Source organism: Morchella importuna, assembly GCF_003444635.1.
Source record: "Morchella importuna strain M04M26 chromosome Unknown Morimp01GS001, whole genome shotgun sequence".
Taxonomy (NCBI): Eukaryota; Fungi; Ascomycota; class Pezizomycetes; order Pezizales; family Morchellaceae; genus Morchella; species Morchella importuna.
In genome coordinates, this window is record NW_025763398.1 from 3,159,281 (window position 1) to 3,176,406 (window position 17,126).

General features: G+C 49.2%; 3 protein-coding genes across 3 annotated transcripts; 2 read left to right on the forward strand and 1 right to left on the reverse strand.

Moving 5' to 3' along the window:
• Window positions 1–2,908: 2,908 nt before the first annotated feature.
• Window positions 2,909–3,676, forward strand: LAJ45_00796 (uncharacterized protein; the record flags this gene model as incomplete). The annotated part of the gene is made up of 3 exons (XM_046110395.1): window positions 2,909–3,103; window positions 3,219–3,509; window positions 3,611–3,676. 3 exons carry the CDS (start codon window positions 2,909–2,911, stop codon window positions 3,674–3,676), a joined length of 552 nt encoding a protein of 183 aa, XP_045977088.1.
• Window positions 3,677–8,180: 4,504 nt separating this feature from the next.
• On the forward strand, window positions 8,181–10,671 carry LAJ45_00797 (uncharacterized protein; the record flags this gene model as incomplete). Its single annotated transcript, XM_046110396.1, has 9 exons — window positions 8,181–8,305; window positions 8,372–8,558; window positions 8,618–8,887; window positions 8,960–9,066; window positions 9,125–9,368; window positions 9,424–9,850; window positions 9,906–10,243; window positions 10,354–10,458; window positions 10,525–10,671. 9 exons carry the CDS (start codon window positions 8,181–8,183, stop codon window positions 10,669–10,671), a joined length of 1,950 nt encoding a protein of 649 aa, XP_045977089.1.
• A 4,042-nt stretch (window positions 10,672–14,713) lies between these two features.
• Window positions 14,714–16,546, reverse strand: LAJ45_00798 (uncharacterized protein; the record flags this gene model as incomplete). The annotated part of the gene is made up of 1 exon (XM_046110397.1): window positions 14,714–16,546. The coding sequence occupies one exon, from the start codon at window positions 16,544–16,546 to the stop codon at window positions 14,714–14,716; it is 1,833 nt and encodes a 610-aa protein (XP_045977090.1).
• Between the last annotated feature and the right edge of the window lie 580 nt (window positions 16,547–17,126).

A 17,126-nucleotide genomic window follows, 5' to 3' on the forward strand; every position in this document is an offset into this window, starting at 1 on the left:
CAATCAAACAGATTCCCGCAGAAATTTGCACATGTATGGATCACATGATCTGAGCTGTAGAGTAAGTGCAAGATTGTGATAACTGGCTGTTTTATATCCCGTTATGATAAATATGTGTGGATTTGACCTAGCTAGTGTTGGGAGATAAAGGAGGTGCATGCGAAGAATACACGTACATAAGGTACTCGCGACCAGCAACAAGAACCCAAATATGCAGCTGCAAGTCTTTGGTGTATTTTTGACTTCTACTCCAATGGAAATTGCAGATTAGGACGTGCATTTTCGAGTTCTTGTTGCTGGTCGCGAGTACGCATGTGCATGTAAATGACGATGCGCACTCATCAGTACCTACAGTTTATCGATAAATTCTACGGCTAAATTTTATTATAGATTCTAGATATTGGTACACGAGCCTATCATATTGAGAAGATTATCATCACATAGGAGCACGAAACAAGATGGTCAAATAGAAACAAAGATCAATAAATTCCATGGAGTTCTCCTACTCTCGAGGCCAAGACAGACACTTGTAAGCAATCAAAGTTCAGCCCAACTCGACGTTTACTTTTTAGCTAAAGGCAAAGAATAAGCTGGCCATCATATCAGTGGTGTTCCAATCCTGATTAAACATTAGCGAAGATAATTAGAGGTGTTCGTCAGGCTAATCTCAGTTTGTCCTCAGTTTCACAATTCATTTTCTCAGCTGCAGTTACCGCTAAACTCGCCCAATCAGATTCCGACTAGAATTGACCTGGTCGAGTCCCCATTTATATATAGCATCGAGCCTAGCAGCTCCGCACTTTCTTGGTATTTACACTAGGGTATAGTGATATGGCTTATATATATCTAGCTAGGTAACATAATTATCTTGAATAGCGGATAATTGTGCACTCTAGCCTTAGGCTCAACTATTTACACTTTTCGTAGTACCAAACTTGTGGTTAAATGACGTTATTATACCTACCACAGGGTTTGATGGGCCTATTTCGTGAAGTGAGCTCCTTGGCCTACCAGATATGTACCTATATATTTCTCGGTGCGCGTACTAGGTATACTAGTTGAAATGTAAGAAGTTGGGAACCAATCCTTTGTGTGGTAACTCGTCCCTGCTCTGTGTTCATTTAAATACCTCTAGTTTTAATTTAGCAGCTCGGACCGGTTTAAATTGCATATCAAATCGTCGATTTAATGGGTTAGCTAGTTAATCCATGCCTATAATAAAGATATGACCAGAGTACGAATTTTGAGTTGTCATTTAGGTACTGATCGATATATAAGCACTACTCTGGAGTAGCGTAGAACTAGACTGGTACCCGCTCGAATAAGAAAAGGAACAGTGCTCACTGCCCGCATTTCCTCCCAACAACTCGCGCCCTATTTACAACTGCAAGTCTTCGCTAAACCTGCAGGACATGCATGGCCCAAGTCTATGCACGACATCTATAGAGTATCGATATCGCCATGCAGGGCCCAAGGTAAACGATAACCTAAAACCCTAACCCTCCGCGGCCCCTAGGGCAACTTTTTGTGTGCTTTGTAACTTTCCCCGGTTTTCCGCGCTGCACACTGACGGCAAAACCGACTATCGGATGCATGTGGGCAGCCTTGAGATGGTTGATGTTGGTGTTTTGATACCTGGGCCATGGCCATGGATTTACCATCTTCTGACACACAGCAGCAGATCCGTAGATCAGGTCGACGTCTCAGCTGCAGATGCTATTCGATCTATAAGGCTTATGCTATGTGGTACATGCCCGTGCTATCTTTGGGATTATTGCATGTATGTATTATAATTAATGTGCGTGCCACACATATAATTATACTGTAATATTGCAAGGCAAGTACATGCTATGTAGGTACCATATCTATGTTTCGCTAGTTTCTCGGGAGACCACTACATGTATCTTATATGGGTTCATATGGCTTTGTATACGACACGTAGTCGACTTAACGTTAAATTGTAACGTTCAGTTCTACAAATACCCTCTACTTTATACCTACATGTATTTCCTTGGGAAGGGAAATTTAGCGAGCATTTTGCTCAGAAGCCTACCTGCTGTTCAGTAAGAGCCTCTAATGTGGCTAGATCTTGCTCCGCTCAGGAAGTAATAAGTTCATCCCCCAATCACGCTGTTCGCAAATATTGGAGCCTTTCCTATTTCGCAAGGATCGAGTCTAATAGCTCCCTAGCTAGTAGCCTATAGCTAGACTACAGGTATGTTGTAGTTGAGTAAAGGTAGCCCTCAAGCCTATTCGAGCTGGAATTCTGCAACATGCCTAGATCAAATATCGTTTATAGTAAAGACACTTTTACATATTGACCAATGATCAAAATAGATACCAAGATCAAGAATTCTGTTATCTCTTTCGATATCTGCAGCCAACTGGGTTAGGGTTCCCTAATGCATGGCATGTAGATCATCAACCCCTCGAACCAACCGCGTGCAGTTCCCAAAAACTCACGATGGGGGACCACTGGGCATAGACAAGATCTCCCAGGGTGCTCTACTTTACTTTCCCTCTCCTCTACATAGAGTACCTAGAGTAACCACCTACATACCCTACCTAGCAGCTCCCCGTCCCACCCCCCCTTCCCCTTTTTCTCAACTACAAACCACCACCGCCACCACCACCACAAATCCAGATCGTGAAAAAGAAAGAAGGAAAGAGAAGAAATTTTCTTCCGCAAATCCCCATGGAACACGTGCCACCGCCACTCTCAACAACACCTCGACCAGGAGTAGTGGTAGTAGGAGTAGGATCGGGATCAGGAATAGGAGTGGGAGGCCGCCGCTCAATCCCATACCCAACATCGCCCCGCGATCCCCCACAAAGTCCGTTCAAGCCCACGTCGTCGCTACGGCACCGCCGACAGAGTAGCTCGACGATCATGAGCGGGGGGCTAACAATGTCCCCAGGGAGCTTGTACGAGATGGAGACTGAGGGTCATCGACACACGTCGCTGTGGTCCAGGGACGTGGAGGCTGCGAGCCGTAACCTGGGGAATGCCGTGAGTAGTGGTGGAGGAGGGGGAGGTGGTGTTGGTGGGGTCATGAGGCAAGACTCAGACGATGAGGGGTTAGGCAAGATCTCACAGGCCATGGTAAGTGAAAAAAATTAAAGAAAAAAAAAAGAACTACAACCAACAAAAAAAGGATTATGCATCGATACATTAATATATTATTACATTCCACTAACGCACGCTCAACACACCACAGACACTGCTCTCGCTCCACCGTGGCCAGAACGACGCCGACAGCCACGGGCAGTCCTCCACAGCAACCACGCCTCGTTCAGCCAACATCCCGCCGTCGTGGCCGGATCCGGAAGAGCTCTTAAAAGAATCGCTGCGGCAGTCGCTGTCGGCGCTGCACGCCCTGGGGCGTATCAAGGCGCTCAGTGGGCGGCTGCCGGCCGACGAAGAGGTTGATACGGGCGGTGAGATTGCGCAGATCATGGGCATTTATGATCGTGCGGTCGGGGAGATGAGGGCTGCGGGGGAGGTGCTGGTTAGTATTTTTTTTCTCTCTCTTTCTTCTCGTACTCCTTCTTTCTTGGTTTTGTGGAGTTATGCAGGTCAAGGACTGGTGGTGCTAATTGCGGTGGGTAGGATTTGGCGCAGCAGTATCTGGCGAGGGAGAAAGAGGTGGTGCTGGAGCAACTGCTGAAGGGGTAGAGATGTGCGGCTTTGTTCTCTTTGGGATATCCAACGCCTTTGTGAGAGTTCGATATAACAGCCATGGCTTTGATCACTGCAGGTCAACTAACTCGGCAACTCATTGACCCAGAGTCCTCCCTATTTTGGAGACAGATAGTTAGTACTAATGTTCCTGTACTACTACTACTCTATTAGCTGCTTGAGAGTTGTTCCTTCCTGCTTTTCTTTTCTCCTTTCTTCCTCCTCATCTTCCTGTTCGTTTATTTCTAGATATCATTTGGGGGGCGTTTAGGGGTGTTGGTCCTTTTTTTTTTGTCCTTTTTTATGACCTGATGAACATTTATATTCATGTATTATTTTAGCATGAGGAGTGGTAGCGGGCGATATCTAATGCATTATTATAAGTAACCCCACTTGTAACCAAGCCGAAACAGGAAACAGGAAACAGGATTTAAATCATTGATACCACTGCGAACCGCATGCAATTAAGAATAGTAGTAGGTATGTGGATTATGAAGAACTTGATCTAGATCTCGTAGAATTAACAATATTTAATCTTGCCAATATTGTGTTCACCCAATTGCAATTGCAAGTCCGGTTGATATTAACACCTACTTGTATGTTTCCTACACTATATGCTGAGATTCGGCCAATGATTATGACCCCATCCCTTAGTAACCTAACCTGCTTATATACACTGAGAAAGCTATACCACTTCACTACCACCTAGCCCAATTAACCCCCCCCCCCCCCCACAAAGCACAGCTCAGATGGCTGCGAGTATTGGCATCAAAGGGTTATATAGGGATTTCACTCCATCTTGGCACACCGCCAAGCTCAAGCATCACTTCCCACGCAACTCCCAGTATGGGCGAGTGGTCTAGTGGTTAGACTGCTCGTCAGGTTAGACACCGCGTGTTTGGTCTCAGGATAACAAAAGGTCCCGGGTTCAAACCAGGGGTGGGGGTAGTAACGCGCACTGATGAATAAGTCGTTGCAGTACCTTTTGCGCTTTTTGTGGTAAAATAGATTAGGAGGCTATTTTGATTCTTTGACAGAAAGAAGGCGGTGATTGGTGGGTCAATCGGGAATCATGCATTATCATGCGATTCGAAGCAGTTTAATCCATCGAGTACTGCAGCTTTTTTTTTCTTTTTCTTTTCTGTTTAATTCATGAGTACTGCAGCTGCGGGGAACTCGATATCTCAAACAAGCAGTGTACGTCCCCCCCCACTCGTGAGTTCGGCCTATGTAGTACAGAAACCTCCTATCTCAAGTATACCCATAGGCAGCAAGAGTGCTACAAAATATCTAGGGACAAGGTTTCATCTTAATAGAGCGGCATACATGTATGTATAAGAAGTATCTACACGTATATACCCAGCTATATGTACATGTAGTTAGTTAAGTTGCTCTATCTAGCTCACGAGTTAGTTGCTTGTTCAGCCGGTCGCCGGCCATCCCCTAGCTAGTGGGAATAATAGACTTTACAGGCTTTAGCGAAAGAGATAATTAATCAGGGTGGCTGTAGCTTGGGAAGGTATTGCGGGTTGACAAAATTATCCGAACATTGTTGCAACCAAATTTTCAATTTCAACGTCGCCTTTTTCCACAACCACAAGGAAAGAGTACAAGAGATTTGATTGCTGTGATTTCTTATACCCCTATTATCTTAAACTTCAATATGAAGTCAATTGAAGTGGTTTCAAAAATCGGTCATTCTAGCTAATCTGTTTAGTTGCGACGCGAACATCCGGATAATTTTGACAACCCACAATACATATAGCTGTGTATGTTAATGTGCATATGTATGGTACTACAGTGGAGGGGAGGTAATAGTGGGGGTGGATGGGAACTGTTACCGAGTCGAGTCGAAGTAGAGTTCAGAGTCAGAGGGATCGGGGAGGTACGGTACCTGAGTCAGTTGCAGATCGATATGTGTTTTAAACAGCTCATCAAGACAGAGGCTTAACTAACACTGTCTCGGTCGGCTTCGAAAAGATATCTAAAGATCTAGCTGGTTGTATATCGTTGCAACGTTGGCTATTATTAGTGTGGCAATTTAGCTTCGAGATCGAGAGTATGAACCTACAGATAGATACAGAACTCCATTAGTTGAATTCTGTGACTCTTTCATTCAGACGAAGTCTCAATCCTTTGACAAAGTCCATAGATAATCTACTAGCAAGTCGCCACAGTATGAATAACAGAGAAACATGGCCATCCAGAGTCCAGACACCGTGCCCTTGCCCTTATGTTCCTTACCCATGCCCGTGCCCGTGCCCCAATATCCCAAATCCCGGCTATCTACCGAGAGCTCGTCCCACCAAAGTAAATATCACGTAGATTAATATAATATAATCCCACGGCGCCGAGCACTCCCGCCATGGCGGTAGAAGCCATCTAGTCTAGTTGCACAAGACAAGCCATAGTACAAATCTCGTGTAACGAGCTAGCTACAGAAATAGAGTTGAGCCGGGATCCGAAGCGAGTAGATTAGGGTAGAGTAGGTAGTATTACACGGACCTTGTACTCTCGATAGATGATTGTGGATCCAGTGGTCTAGGCCTGCCGCGGAAAATGGGTAACGACCCTCTGGCTAACTTGAAGGGTCTTGCAGTACTGTGCCTGTACTACACCTACAGAGAATGAGCAACGATCTAGGTTAGTAGGTTAGCCTAGTAAATATGCCCGGCCTATAGTACTAGTAACTGCCTTGTACTAGTAGACTGGACCTATATGTACCTTCTATCCATTGCCCGAATCTCGAGCCCGCCCTCCACGGACATCACAACTCCTATCTCGAACCGAGTCCTGTACCACGAGACTGATGTTGAACGTGGGTGCTGCTAGCCGGGTACTACCTTGCTTGCACTGGGCCCTGAAGAAGTTCGTATCGACCCTTTATCAAGCCAGTCCCTTGGCACCTCGGCTCAAGCCGGTAGATCCACAACCTAACCCACTTTACCGCGAGGCCTACTAATTCTTGGCAGCCCCCCCCCCCCCCTTTGCTAAAGTATCGACTCACTAGACCCCACTCCTTCCATATACAGTGGAGTCTCGATAATAGCATATGGTCGGGAACGGATTTTCGTGTGCCACTATCGGGGATATGCTTGTATCGAGAACAACTTTGCCCGTACCGACCCGTTTGGGATTGCCCAACTATATGCTACTATCGAGGATATGCTATTATCGAGGTTGCTACTATCGGGACTCCACTGTATGTCTGGTACATATATGGTTTACCTATATACCGAGTTTTAAGGCCCCTCGCTAGGTACATGTAGGTACATGTAGGTACATGTACCTACAATAGTTCATGTCGAAATTCTTGTATGAAGCTGCTACCCCCTGGACCCATGCGGGTGAATCATACCCTCTCACTCACAACCACCTTCCTTCAACTCAACCTCGCCGGGGAACATTGTCCACCACTCGGATTCCGAACCATCACCTTCCCTTCCTTTGGCAGATGATCACTTGCAATTGTTTTGCGCCTGAGACATTCGGCCCATGCAAGCCCCCCCCCCCCCCCCCAAATCCCCCCGCTCCGATTGCTGAAAATAGAGCACATTAGGAAGTTTGTGCTACCATCGAATTGGGTGCCAAGATATCTTCAGGTGTGGATTTGCACTTTTTATATGGTTGTATAGTTCTGGGTTCAAGGTTTTATTGAGCGGTAAGTTGACGTAAAAGGGGTATCGACAGTCTTTAGAGGTGATGCGGTAGTTTTTTTATGAAGTGGGCCTGATGTGGGTCTGTAATAAGTGGATATATTGTAGAGCGAGATCGACTGTAGTTGTACCAACACTAAGTTAGTTTTTTAGAATTATTTGAGCAGATTATAGCACCTATATCTCGTGACAATAGTAGTACCGCCCACCGATGATCCGGAAATATCAAAAAGATTGGTTACTTGATCCGATCAACTAACACCAACTCCAATATATTGGTGGAAATTATTAGATACTGAAACATATTTCTGCCGTCCGATGTTTAAGACTATTTCCATCTTCGGCTCCCAATAGGGGCTAGTGAGATCTTGTAGTGAGTAATCGTGGGATGTTTGGAGAAGCGTCCCCATTACAAGGCCCCGTCCGTCCGAGTAAACACTGAGGGATACTTCGTAGGGCATTTGGTTGCTGTGGCTCTAAAGCAAGCCACCCGAGGTCTATCCCAAGCGCATGATGCGATTATAGTTTATGTTGCCAGGCATCAGGGGTTGACTTGAGTCAGAGACATGTGCAAAAGATACCATGTCTCACTCAAGCTTAAGTTCTAAATTATAAACTTTATGCGACACTAAGGTATCCTAAATTGATGTCTTGGGTATATTTCTATCATCATATTGGAATTCAAAGAAAGTACCGCGTGGCGTTAAGCAGAATCCGTGTTAGCATGTATCGTGAAATGGGGAGATAAAAATCTATAAAATGCTTCTCTTCACGGCCCCAAGTCCAGCTAAGATCTCACATCTCCAAGATACTACACTGGCACCTTTGCCTCCAGAATTGCAAACATGCAGCTCACGATCAGTATCCTCTGTTTCTTTACTTTTCTTCTTCAGCTCACGTGCACGCTGGGCCAAGTAACTGCAGACCCGTACAACCCAAGTCCTTTTTCCGCTATCGGAGTGCTACAAGCGTAATTTATTCTCACAATTACCAACTAGTTAATCGAGTAGAAACTTACTTTGGTTCTTGGTGCTAGAGCAACTGTCGCCAATGTCTCTGACGTTCTCTCTGGCGGCACCCTCAGCGTCAATGGCATGAATATTATTATTCCTCGCAACCTCCTCGTGACTCTTCCCTCTATCACTGTCTCCTGGAGTGAACTCTTCACATCTGCTGGAGCCCTCAACTTCCCCCGCTTTGGCGTAACAGAATGGGAAGTCACAGTCAGTACCGCCGAATTCCATTTTCTCTCGTTGCTCAATACCTAACACTACAATAATAGGTCAGCGCCAACCGTAAAAATGGCGTTTATATTGCGGGCCTGGTTTACATCTCCCAGAAGTTCGGCCACACGGCCAACGGTTTCATCACCGCGATCGACTACGCTTCAGGAGTGATGTATGTTGGTGGTGCTTGGCCCGATGCGTCGAACCCGGCACCCACAGGGACGAAGGTCATCATCAATGATCCAGTCGGTAGGTTCGGGAGGGTATATGATGCCTGGCCGTTGCTGACGGCGGATACGGACAATCCATCGATTAGGGCAGCTACTGTTAGTATATACATTCATACTAGAAATAGTGAAATTGGGGAGGGACTGTTGGTGATAATTGGCGTGATATAGGGCTTCCCAATGTGCCTTCCTAGGACTAATCCCGCCACTACGGACGACCCCCTCTGCCCGTCTAAGAACCGCCCGAAGAACACAAATGGCATCCCCTTGAGCGTCTAGTATACCCCCTCCTCTCCTAGCTCATCTCTTTTCCGAAGATTAACACATCTCAAAAAGCCAATTCGAGGCCCCTCCGGTTGCATCCGGGAGACCAGACCCAAACTTCTTCGCGCCATTCATGGTGGGCGACTACATAACCTACAGCGGTGTCTATGTCGACACCAACCTTGTCGCGGCCTACTCTATTGAGGCTAACCTCGGCTTCTACACTGCGCCCGGTACAAAGCCCGTCTACCTTGCAATCACCGAGGCGCAATTTGGCATCGTTGGCAACCCCGCCGGCGAGTTCGCGCAGACCCGAGTGAGAGCTCATGATCCAATATCCGCATATTAGCAAATTTCTGACAAGTGTGTAGATTGAGGGCTACACAACAGACCAAACACAAAACGTCGAGGTTTACGCTCTCGATGTTGACCCATGCACCGGAGTCACCACGGAGCGTCTTCTCTCATCCGTCGTCCCCCGTCCAGACGGCCGTCGCGGGCAATGGCGCTACCGCCCTACGCCTGATATCACGCCATCCTCCAGAGAGGTCCTAGCAAGGGTACCGTCGGCAAGTATGGTCAACGGGAACGGTATAACCGCTGGGCAGTATGTGCAGCCAATCATGGATGATGGGTTTATATTCCCAGAGTTGGTGCTGTTTGGGAACCCAGAGGTTGTGTTTGATTTTGATGAGTTGCCATGGCTGGCGAAGGGTGCGGGGCCGTGGCTGGGCGGTATCCCCGGAGCGGCGGAAGACCTAAATGGACCCATTGTGGGGCGGTTGGATCCATGGCCAGGTATATATTCTCTTGTCTTTGGCATGAGTGATACTAACCAGAAATCTACACATAGGTGTTAGAGCCGATGCAGCCCTTGTCTGCAATAATGTAGCCCCGGCAGTCCCGGTAGCCAACGCCGGTCCCGATATATCCGTCACCGTCGGGCAAGTAGTAACCCTCAGTGGCCGCACCGACACCTCAAACCTCCCAGAGAATACACTCACGTACAAATGGCTGCAGACCAGTGCTGGGACAACGATGGTACTTAGCTGCAGCACGGACGGAAAGACATGTACGTTCACTGCGCCAGGTACGCCGACGACTATGGAATTCGAGCTCCAGGTCAGCAATGCGGCTGGGAATAGCGCGGATAAAGTGGCGGTTAGCGTTGTGGCATCGTTGCCAGATACGGTGAGCTTCCTTTCCCGATGGTGTTATGGCCGGAGATATCAGATATGTTTTCGACGAGAATCGTTTATCAAAAGAGACGGTTGCTAATGTGCATGATAATGATTGTTTAGATAACCCTCGTCTCGCAGGATTACTCAAATAGGAGGGGTACAGGCACATTGGCTATCGAGGCTCGTAGCAGCGTGACCGATGGGTCCTCCATACTGTCACTGGAGGTACAGTACAACCACTCTATCACACAATCTTGAGTTGAACTGTTGATGCTGATATGGAATGTGAAGATTGTGAACCCAAACTACCCATCTACCGCTATGACCGCGTTGGGGAACGGTAGGTTCTCGAGCACGACTAGTGGTCTTGCGCGAAGACCAGCTTCAATCATCATCACCTCGTCGAGAGGTAGCAGATTGCAAGTAGCCGTGAATTAATGAAGTAGTCGGACGATGATGGATATGCGAGGGGTAGTGGCTGGTTTACTCGGGTTTCTGTAGTGGCCGGTTGGATGAAGAGTCACCCGGTGGAGAGACAGATGTGGTGAAAGTTATTGGCCGCGTACCGTGTGATGTGGCTACTTGCATATATCTGTGTACATGTACATGTATTTATATATGTATCTAATGGAGAACAATTCTGCCAAGCAGCTTGACCGAGTCATGAATTATCACTCGCGTGAAAGCATCATACGTAATCCAACACCCTACCGAGCGACCAATGGCATCTTCCACCTGAGCAAGCCCGACTACGTCCCACTCGTCAATCCGCACCGTGCTCCAACCCAGCGAACCAATCCGGCTACTCACATATAAACAGACCGCACATCAATTAACGCAGTAACGCCAACCAGCGAAAACCCCGCCTATCCCCATCCTCGAACCACTCGGCCTAGCTCCAAGTACCACAGAGCCCTTGATCCTACATACCTATCATCTTCTTTGACGTTGCCCTGACCCTCCTATCCGGTACGCCGCTCCCCGTCAGTAGGATTGTAACCAATGAACAGCTTAGAAGATCCATCATGCCCAGGTAGCGCCCGCGATTAAAGCCGCACACACGTCCGCGTCCCCCGCGTGTAAGTCCCGAGATCCGGATGCGGTGTGCGATGACAGTGGACTGGGAGATTATGGCGCTGCGGCTGGTTTTTGTTCCCGGAACCTCGATGGCGGGCCGGCCGTGAGGTCGGACTATACTAGCCAGAGGGTGAGTGGATTACATGGAAGGAGAGGGATTACGCTGTTAAACACCTCGGCCGGATCAAAAACGTTGGGAACTTAAAACCGGAGGGGTCAGCATTTACAATTTACTATTTTGTGCTACTACAGAAGCAGTGAGCATACGGCGCCAATTTTAACGTTACAGAGAAATATACTCTCACAGTTGGCAAACGGACCGCTTTGTACACCTTGGCTTCTTCATCTCTGCCCTACTATCAAGAATAGCGATAGTAGGAGAATCCAATCACTCAAGTACTATCTAATGCACTCTGTGTCAAATACAGAATGCGGTACCCACGTCCATTGAGCGAATACATACTCCTAGATTTCATCAATCCTACGGTAATCTCAATCATTGATGAAACTACACAGCTCATCGGTGCATAAATCGACCCGATCACGAGCAACGGCGGAAAGAAGACTTCAGACCAAGAAACGCTCCAAGGGATGAACTGATGATAAGACAATCCTTAGTAAAAGTACCATTTCCTTTTTTTTCTCCTTTATTTTGGCATGTTCACAGGTTCATGAAGTCGCACCAGGCACGTTTATGTGCGAGTGATATTCTATGATTTGGCGCACCCGTCCCGTTTACTAGTTAGTTACTTGCAGATTACGACATCTCTACAGACTGGGCGCTGTCATATGAGCTATCGTAGAGCTTAGATAATCTTCTAGAAGATTTCTGTCAACGCCCGAGCGAGAAGCTTCGAGGACTAAACTAATGTAACCTTGTGGTCATGTGTCTATTCGACACAAGGCAGAGTTTGAACCCTAGCGGGCTAGGCTCACCAGGAATAAGACCATAAAAAGGTCCTACTTGTAGTTGTAATTTGACATATGACTCCACCTTAGCACTGGGTGGTTAATCTCATAAAGGCGGCTATGACATCAAAACTACTCATATCTAAACCAGGATTCTAATTAAGTCACGACCACCACCAACATATTAACAAGCGCAAGCCCATGCTCACATAGCTCCCATGACTCTTCAAAGGGTCTATAAAAAGGCCAAGTCGGCCTTACTCCCCTATTACCCAGCAAGGCGTATTCTCTCTCAACCCGGCGCTATGTATCAGGAAATGTGAGTTTGAATCATGTGGGCATTACTGCCGACGGTACCTTAACGCTTGGTTAAACGTCGCACAGATACCGGGCTGTAAAATTAAAAAGGCCTGATTATCACCAGCTCCTTTAGTCTAGTCCGGTCTGGATCCCCCGAACCTGCTCATGAGCGCTCAGCATGAAAGTTAGAAATGAAAGGAGCGCTTATAATTACGGCCACTCGCAAATCCATGCCTAGTTATCGTAGAGGAGGTGGCTGATACGCAGCTATACATGTAGCCGGCTCTATAGTTACTTCCGTTATGTACAGCGGTACTTTAGCAATATATAGGAAATGTATCAAGAGATATCTAGATCTGCGCCTCATGCTCACCAACAAAAGACCCATGGCCAGGCAAGCAATTGCAACAACATACCACATGTCAAACCTACATGTACCTCTATGACCCCCCATCCGCACGCGCCGAGGGCATTGTTCACCGCAATAGTCTTGACAGCTGCTAGTATGTAGTTAGTGGTTATGTGCACACATGTAACGCGAAACGTTTCGCGCTTAAAATAACCATCCTCCGGCCGCGGCTCAATTCCTCATATTGAGAAACCACGTTTAAAGCCTTAACCGCTAGAGCGGGTCTTGTATTTAATTCGACTCTTTTTAGAAGGGGAGGGAAAAAAAAAAACAGAGAGTACTAGAATTTTTCCTTGCGGTTATGTCGCTAGGCTCGGTGCGGGTTTTTTTGGGTTCAGTGCGGATGCAGGTACATTCGCAGGCACTAAGCGCCAGTTGATCCGCGTAGACCTTGAACACTCGAAATCCTGAAAAGTGAGGGACCACGACAATATGCACATCTGCCACTGATCTATTTTCTACACCTAGCTAGTACAAGCCGTGCGCGACGTGGGGACTCCATCGATTTACCTCCAGGGATTAGTAGTGCTAGTGAGAGCTCCCGCCGCCGGCTACCAGAGGAAGAGAAACATCTGGTTGAGCCTTGGGTTTGAGGGAAGAAGGATTGGGTTGGGCGTATATTCAATTGAAGAATCGTGGGTGTAAGGTTTTAATTGCGAGGGGTAGGTAGGGCGTAGATAGCTAGCATGTTTGAGGAGGTTTCACAGATTGATGGACGAACTATAGCTCTAGTTGGAATCTTAGTTTTGCGCTGGCACAACTTAAGCGGGGCTGGCTTCTTTACATACGTGTATCGTTTCGTTTGAGCCGGTTAGAGAGTTTTGTTTATTCATTTTCTGTTTGGAAGTAATCTTCAGAATTGTTTATGCACAAGTAGTACTTGTTGGGCAAGAACCAACCCAATTGTGCTGGCTCTCGTGTACGTGGTGGCACTAGGCTACTCTTTGTAGGACGGGAGTCTATTCAGTATACTGTATTGCTGGCCGGGGCCCAGTGGAGAGGTTGCATGCGGTCCTCTCTAGCTTTACAAACAGGATGCTAAGTTCAGAACGGTTCTAGGTGTGTTCGTGTCCGCATGTAAATCGAAAACGCGCTCCTGTCGCCTCCTATGCTGACGGGTTGTTTATCTTCAATTCGGTATAACGATTCACGTCTTTGACCGTGCCCCCCACCACGGAAGGCTTAATCGGCGGCTGAAAAGGTATCCGCAGCCAACCCTTCATCTGCTTTCCGTGCACGGCTGCTTAGCGATGACAGGCAGCGGTATTGCTACATCATGTTCGAATTCGTTACTAACGCCATGCTACGTATTTAAAAACCCGAAATGCCAAAATTGATGAATTAAACAAAAAAACAAAAACCCGAAATGCCAAGACTAGCGAGTGACCACTCGTGATGCACCATGGCCCAGTGTTGCAGCAACAAGGATTTCATTAACTAGCATCAAAGTAGTGGCCATTGAAGAAGAGCAAAAGTGGATTGCCAGTCGAGGAAGATATCATCCCGCTTGATATCCGACCATTTTGACAATACCAAGTGGATGAAAGGGTGAGATTATCTGTGTGCGACTCGCCCAATATAAATCCAAGGCGCAGAATATCTGCAGATAGGCAACATGCAAGACACCAAACAGAGAAAGACAATTGCAACAAAAAATAGAAAGAAAAAAGACGTACAAATACCTCCAATCGCTACATGCAAACCCATATATCATTTCCAGCAACACTCTCATAAACCATTAATGCATGTACTCAGCTAACTGATAACTAACAGAAACACGGCCAGCTACTTCCGCCCCCACACGGCCTCAGCCACCGCGCCCACAACCAGCATTCCCTCAAACGATGCCAGCATCCAGAACGGCCATCCAACGCTCACGGCATCAAAGCCCCACCCGCCCAGCTTTGTCAGTGCCAGAATGCCCGCCCCACCGCACAAACTATACACGCCCGCAATCCCGCCCTTGACGTCCCTCCTCCTCCTCCTCCTCCTCCCCCTCCCCGTCACCGCGATCCCGCTCTCCGCTCCACCACTCCCACCGCTGTCCCTCCTCCTCAGCAATGGCTCCTCTTCGCCAATCTCCCGCGCATCCTCATCGTACACATACTCCTCCTCGCCCATCTCCTCGATCTCTTCCTCCTCGACGATGCCCCGCCCCATAACGCCCAGAGAGCCCACAATGCCGCCAATCTGGGCCACCCCCATCAACACCACACACGCCACAACCCCCGGCGACATCTCCGCAACCCGCGCCATGGCGAACCCCCCAAATCCCGCCACGCCGAGCACCCCGCTCAGTATAAGCGGCGTGTTCCGGTGAGAGCCAAACGGCGGATGGTCGCTCCAGTAGCCAAACAGCGGCGCGCACAGCAGCGCGCTCAGCTGCGACATGCCCGTCAGCGCCGCAGCGAGCAGATACGCCTTGCGGCAGCCGTGCTTCGGGTCGTCCTGTGAGTCGGGAGGGCACTTGCCGCTGACGATGAAGTAGTGGTTGACAAACAGCGGGATGAATAGCGATATACCGACACTTGTGGAGCGGGCCACAAAGCCGCCCAGATACGAGAGTGCAATGCGGCTATCATACAGCCCGGCCCTCACCGCGGCTTTCAACGACACGAGCCCTCCGCCGCCGCCGCTGCCACCACCACCACCACTTCCGCTATGGTCACTCCCTCGACCACCACCGCTCTTCCGGCTCGAACACGACCCCGGGGACACTGGCGGCTCCAGCACCGCCGGATCGCCCCCCCAAACCTTCGTCCACAACCACTGCTTCGCCCGGAACCCTAGAGACACCTGCTCCTCCTCTTGCACCGTCTGCTGCACCGGCGCCGGTAGCCCCAACAAACACCACACCCCTACCGCCAACGCTACCAACGCAACACTATAAAACGCCCTCCTGACCGCCTCCTCCCTTCCCCCCGGACCACCCTCGAAATGCGTCGGCAGCGGCAGAAAAGCACCGAGCGCCAGCAGCGCCCCAAGCCCTGTAAACAGCCCCACCAGCCCCGCCAGCTTCCCCGTCGGGTGTCGCCGTGCCGTCGTCGCCGCCGCAGCAGCAGCAGCAGCCTCAACATCCGGCGGCACCGGCGTCGGCAGCTCCGACGGCGGCGGCGTTGCAATACGGCCGCGCGGGAGGGCAGCCGGCGGAGACGACGACGACGACGACGGCGGCGGTAGCGGGGACGCTGTCATTTCCGGGAGGATCGCAGACACCATCGTGGCCACTGCCGCGGCGCCGACCGAGAAGAACATGCGCGCGAGGAGAAGCCCCGGATACACGCTCGGCACATTCACAAAGACCACCAGCGACGCCGCAATGATCATGAAGCCCGTCACGGCGACGCCACGCGTGCCGAGCGGCCCGTCGGACAGTACGCCCCACACGGGGGCGGCCACGATGGCCACGAGCTCGTCGGCGAAGCCGAGGGTGCCGACAATGTTACCGATTGGCGGGGCGATGTGGAGGAGGTCTGTCACCACGAAGGAGACGGAGCTGTTGAGGAAGACGAGGAAGGAGATTGAGAAGAGAGAGACGCCGAGGAGATATGTTGCCGCGTGGAGGGGGCGGATATGCGGCGAGAAGGGGAGGTGCGAGAGGAGCGTGCCTGTCGCCATGGTGGTGGTCGGTGATATCAATGATTGGATCGCTGGTTCTAGCCTGGGTGGTGGGTGCGGAGGGGGCGGTGGTGGGTGCGGGTTCGAATCGCAGTGAGTGCGCCTTCTCTGCTTCGTTGACTGTACTGGCAGCTACGGTACGTGCAGTAGTAGCCTGGCTGAGCAGAGCAGTCAAGCCTTGCTAGGGGGGCGCACGGTTACGGGATGACGAGCGCCAAGGTGGGGGCGGCCAAGACATTTTTCCTTTGGGCGATGCTGCGAGTGATGGGCTGTGTTTGGCATGCACAATCGTTTCCTGCCACATCAAAATGCAGTTGGTGGCAAAGGACGGGGGTTCCCGTCTCTGGCCAGTGGAGGCTACAGCTGCTGAAGGCTCTCTCTCTACTGCGCAGATATAAGCTTTCGTGATAAGCTGACTGCATGAACTGAAGTGCTCTATTCTACATGTAGATACATATCATACAAAATCCAGGGCACACTACAGGAAAGGAAGAGAGAGAAAAAGAAATAAGTATGGAAACGAGTCAGGTCGATTGCTAACTGAACCGTCTTGTGAATATAATAAATGGTTATCGTAGCG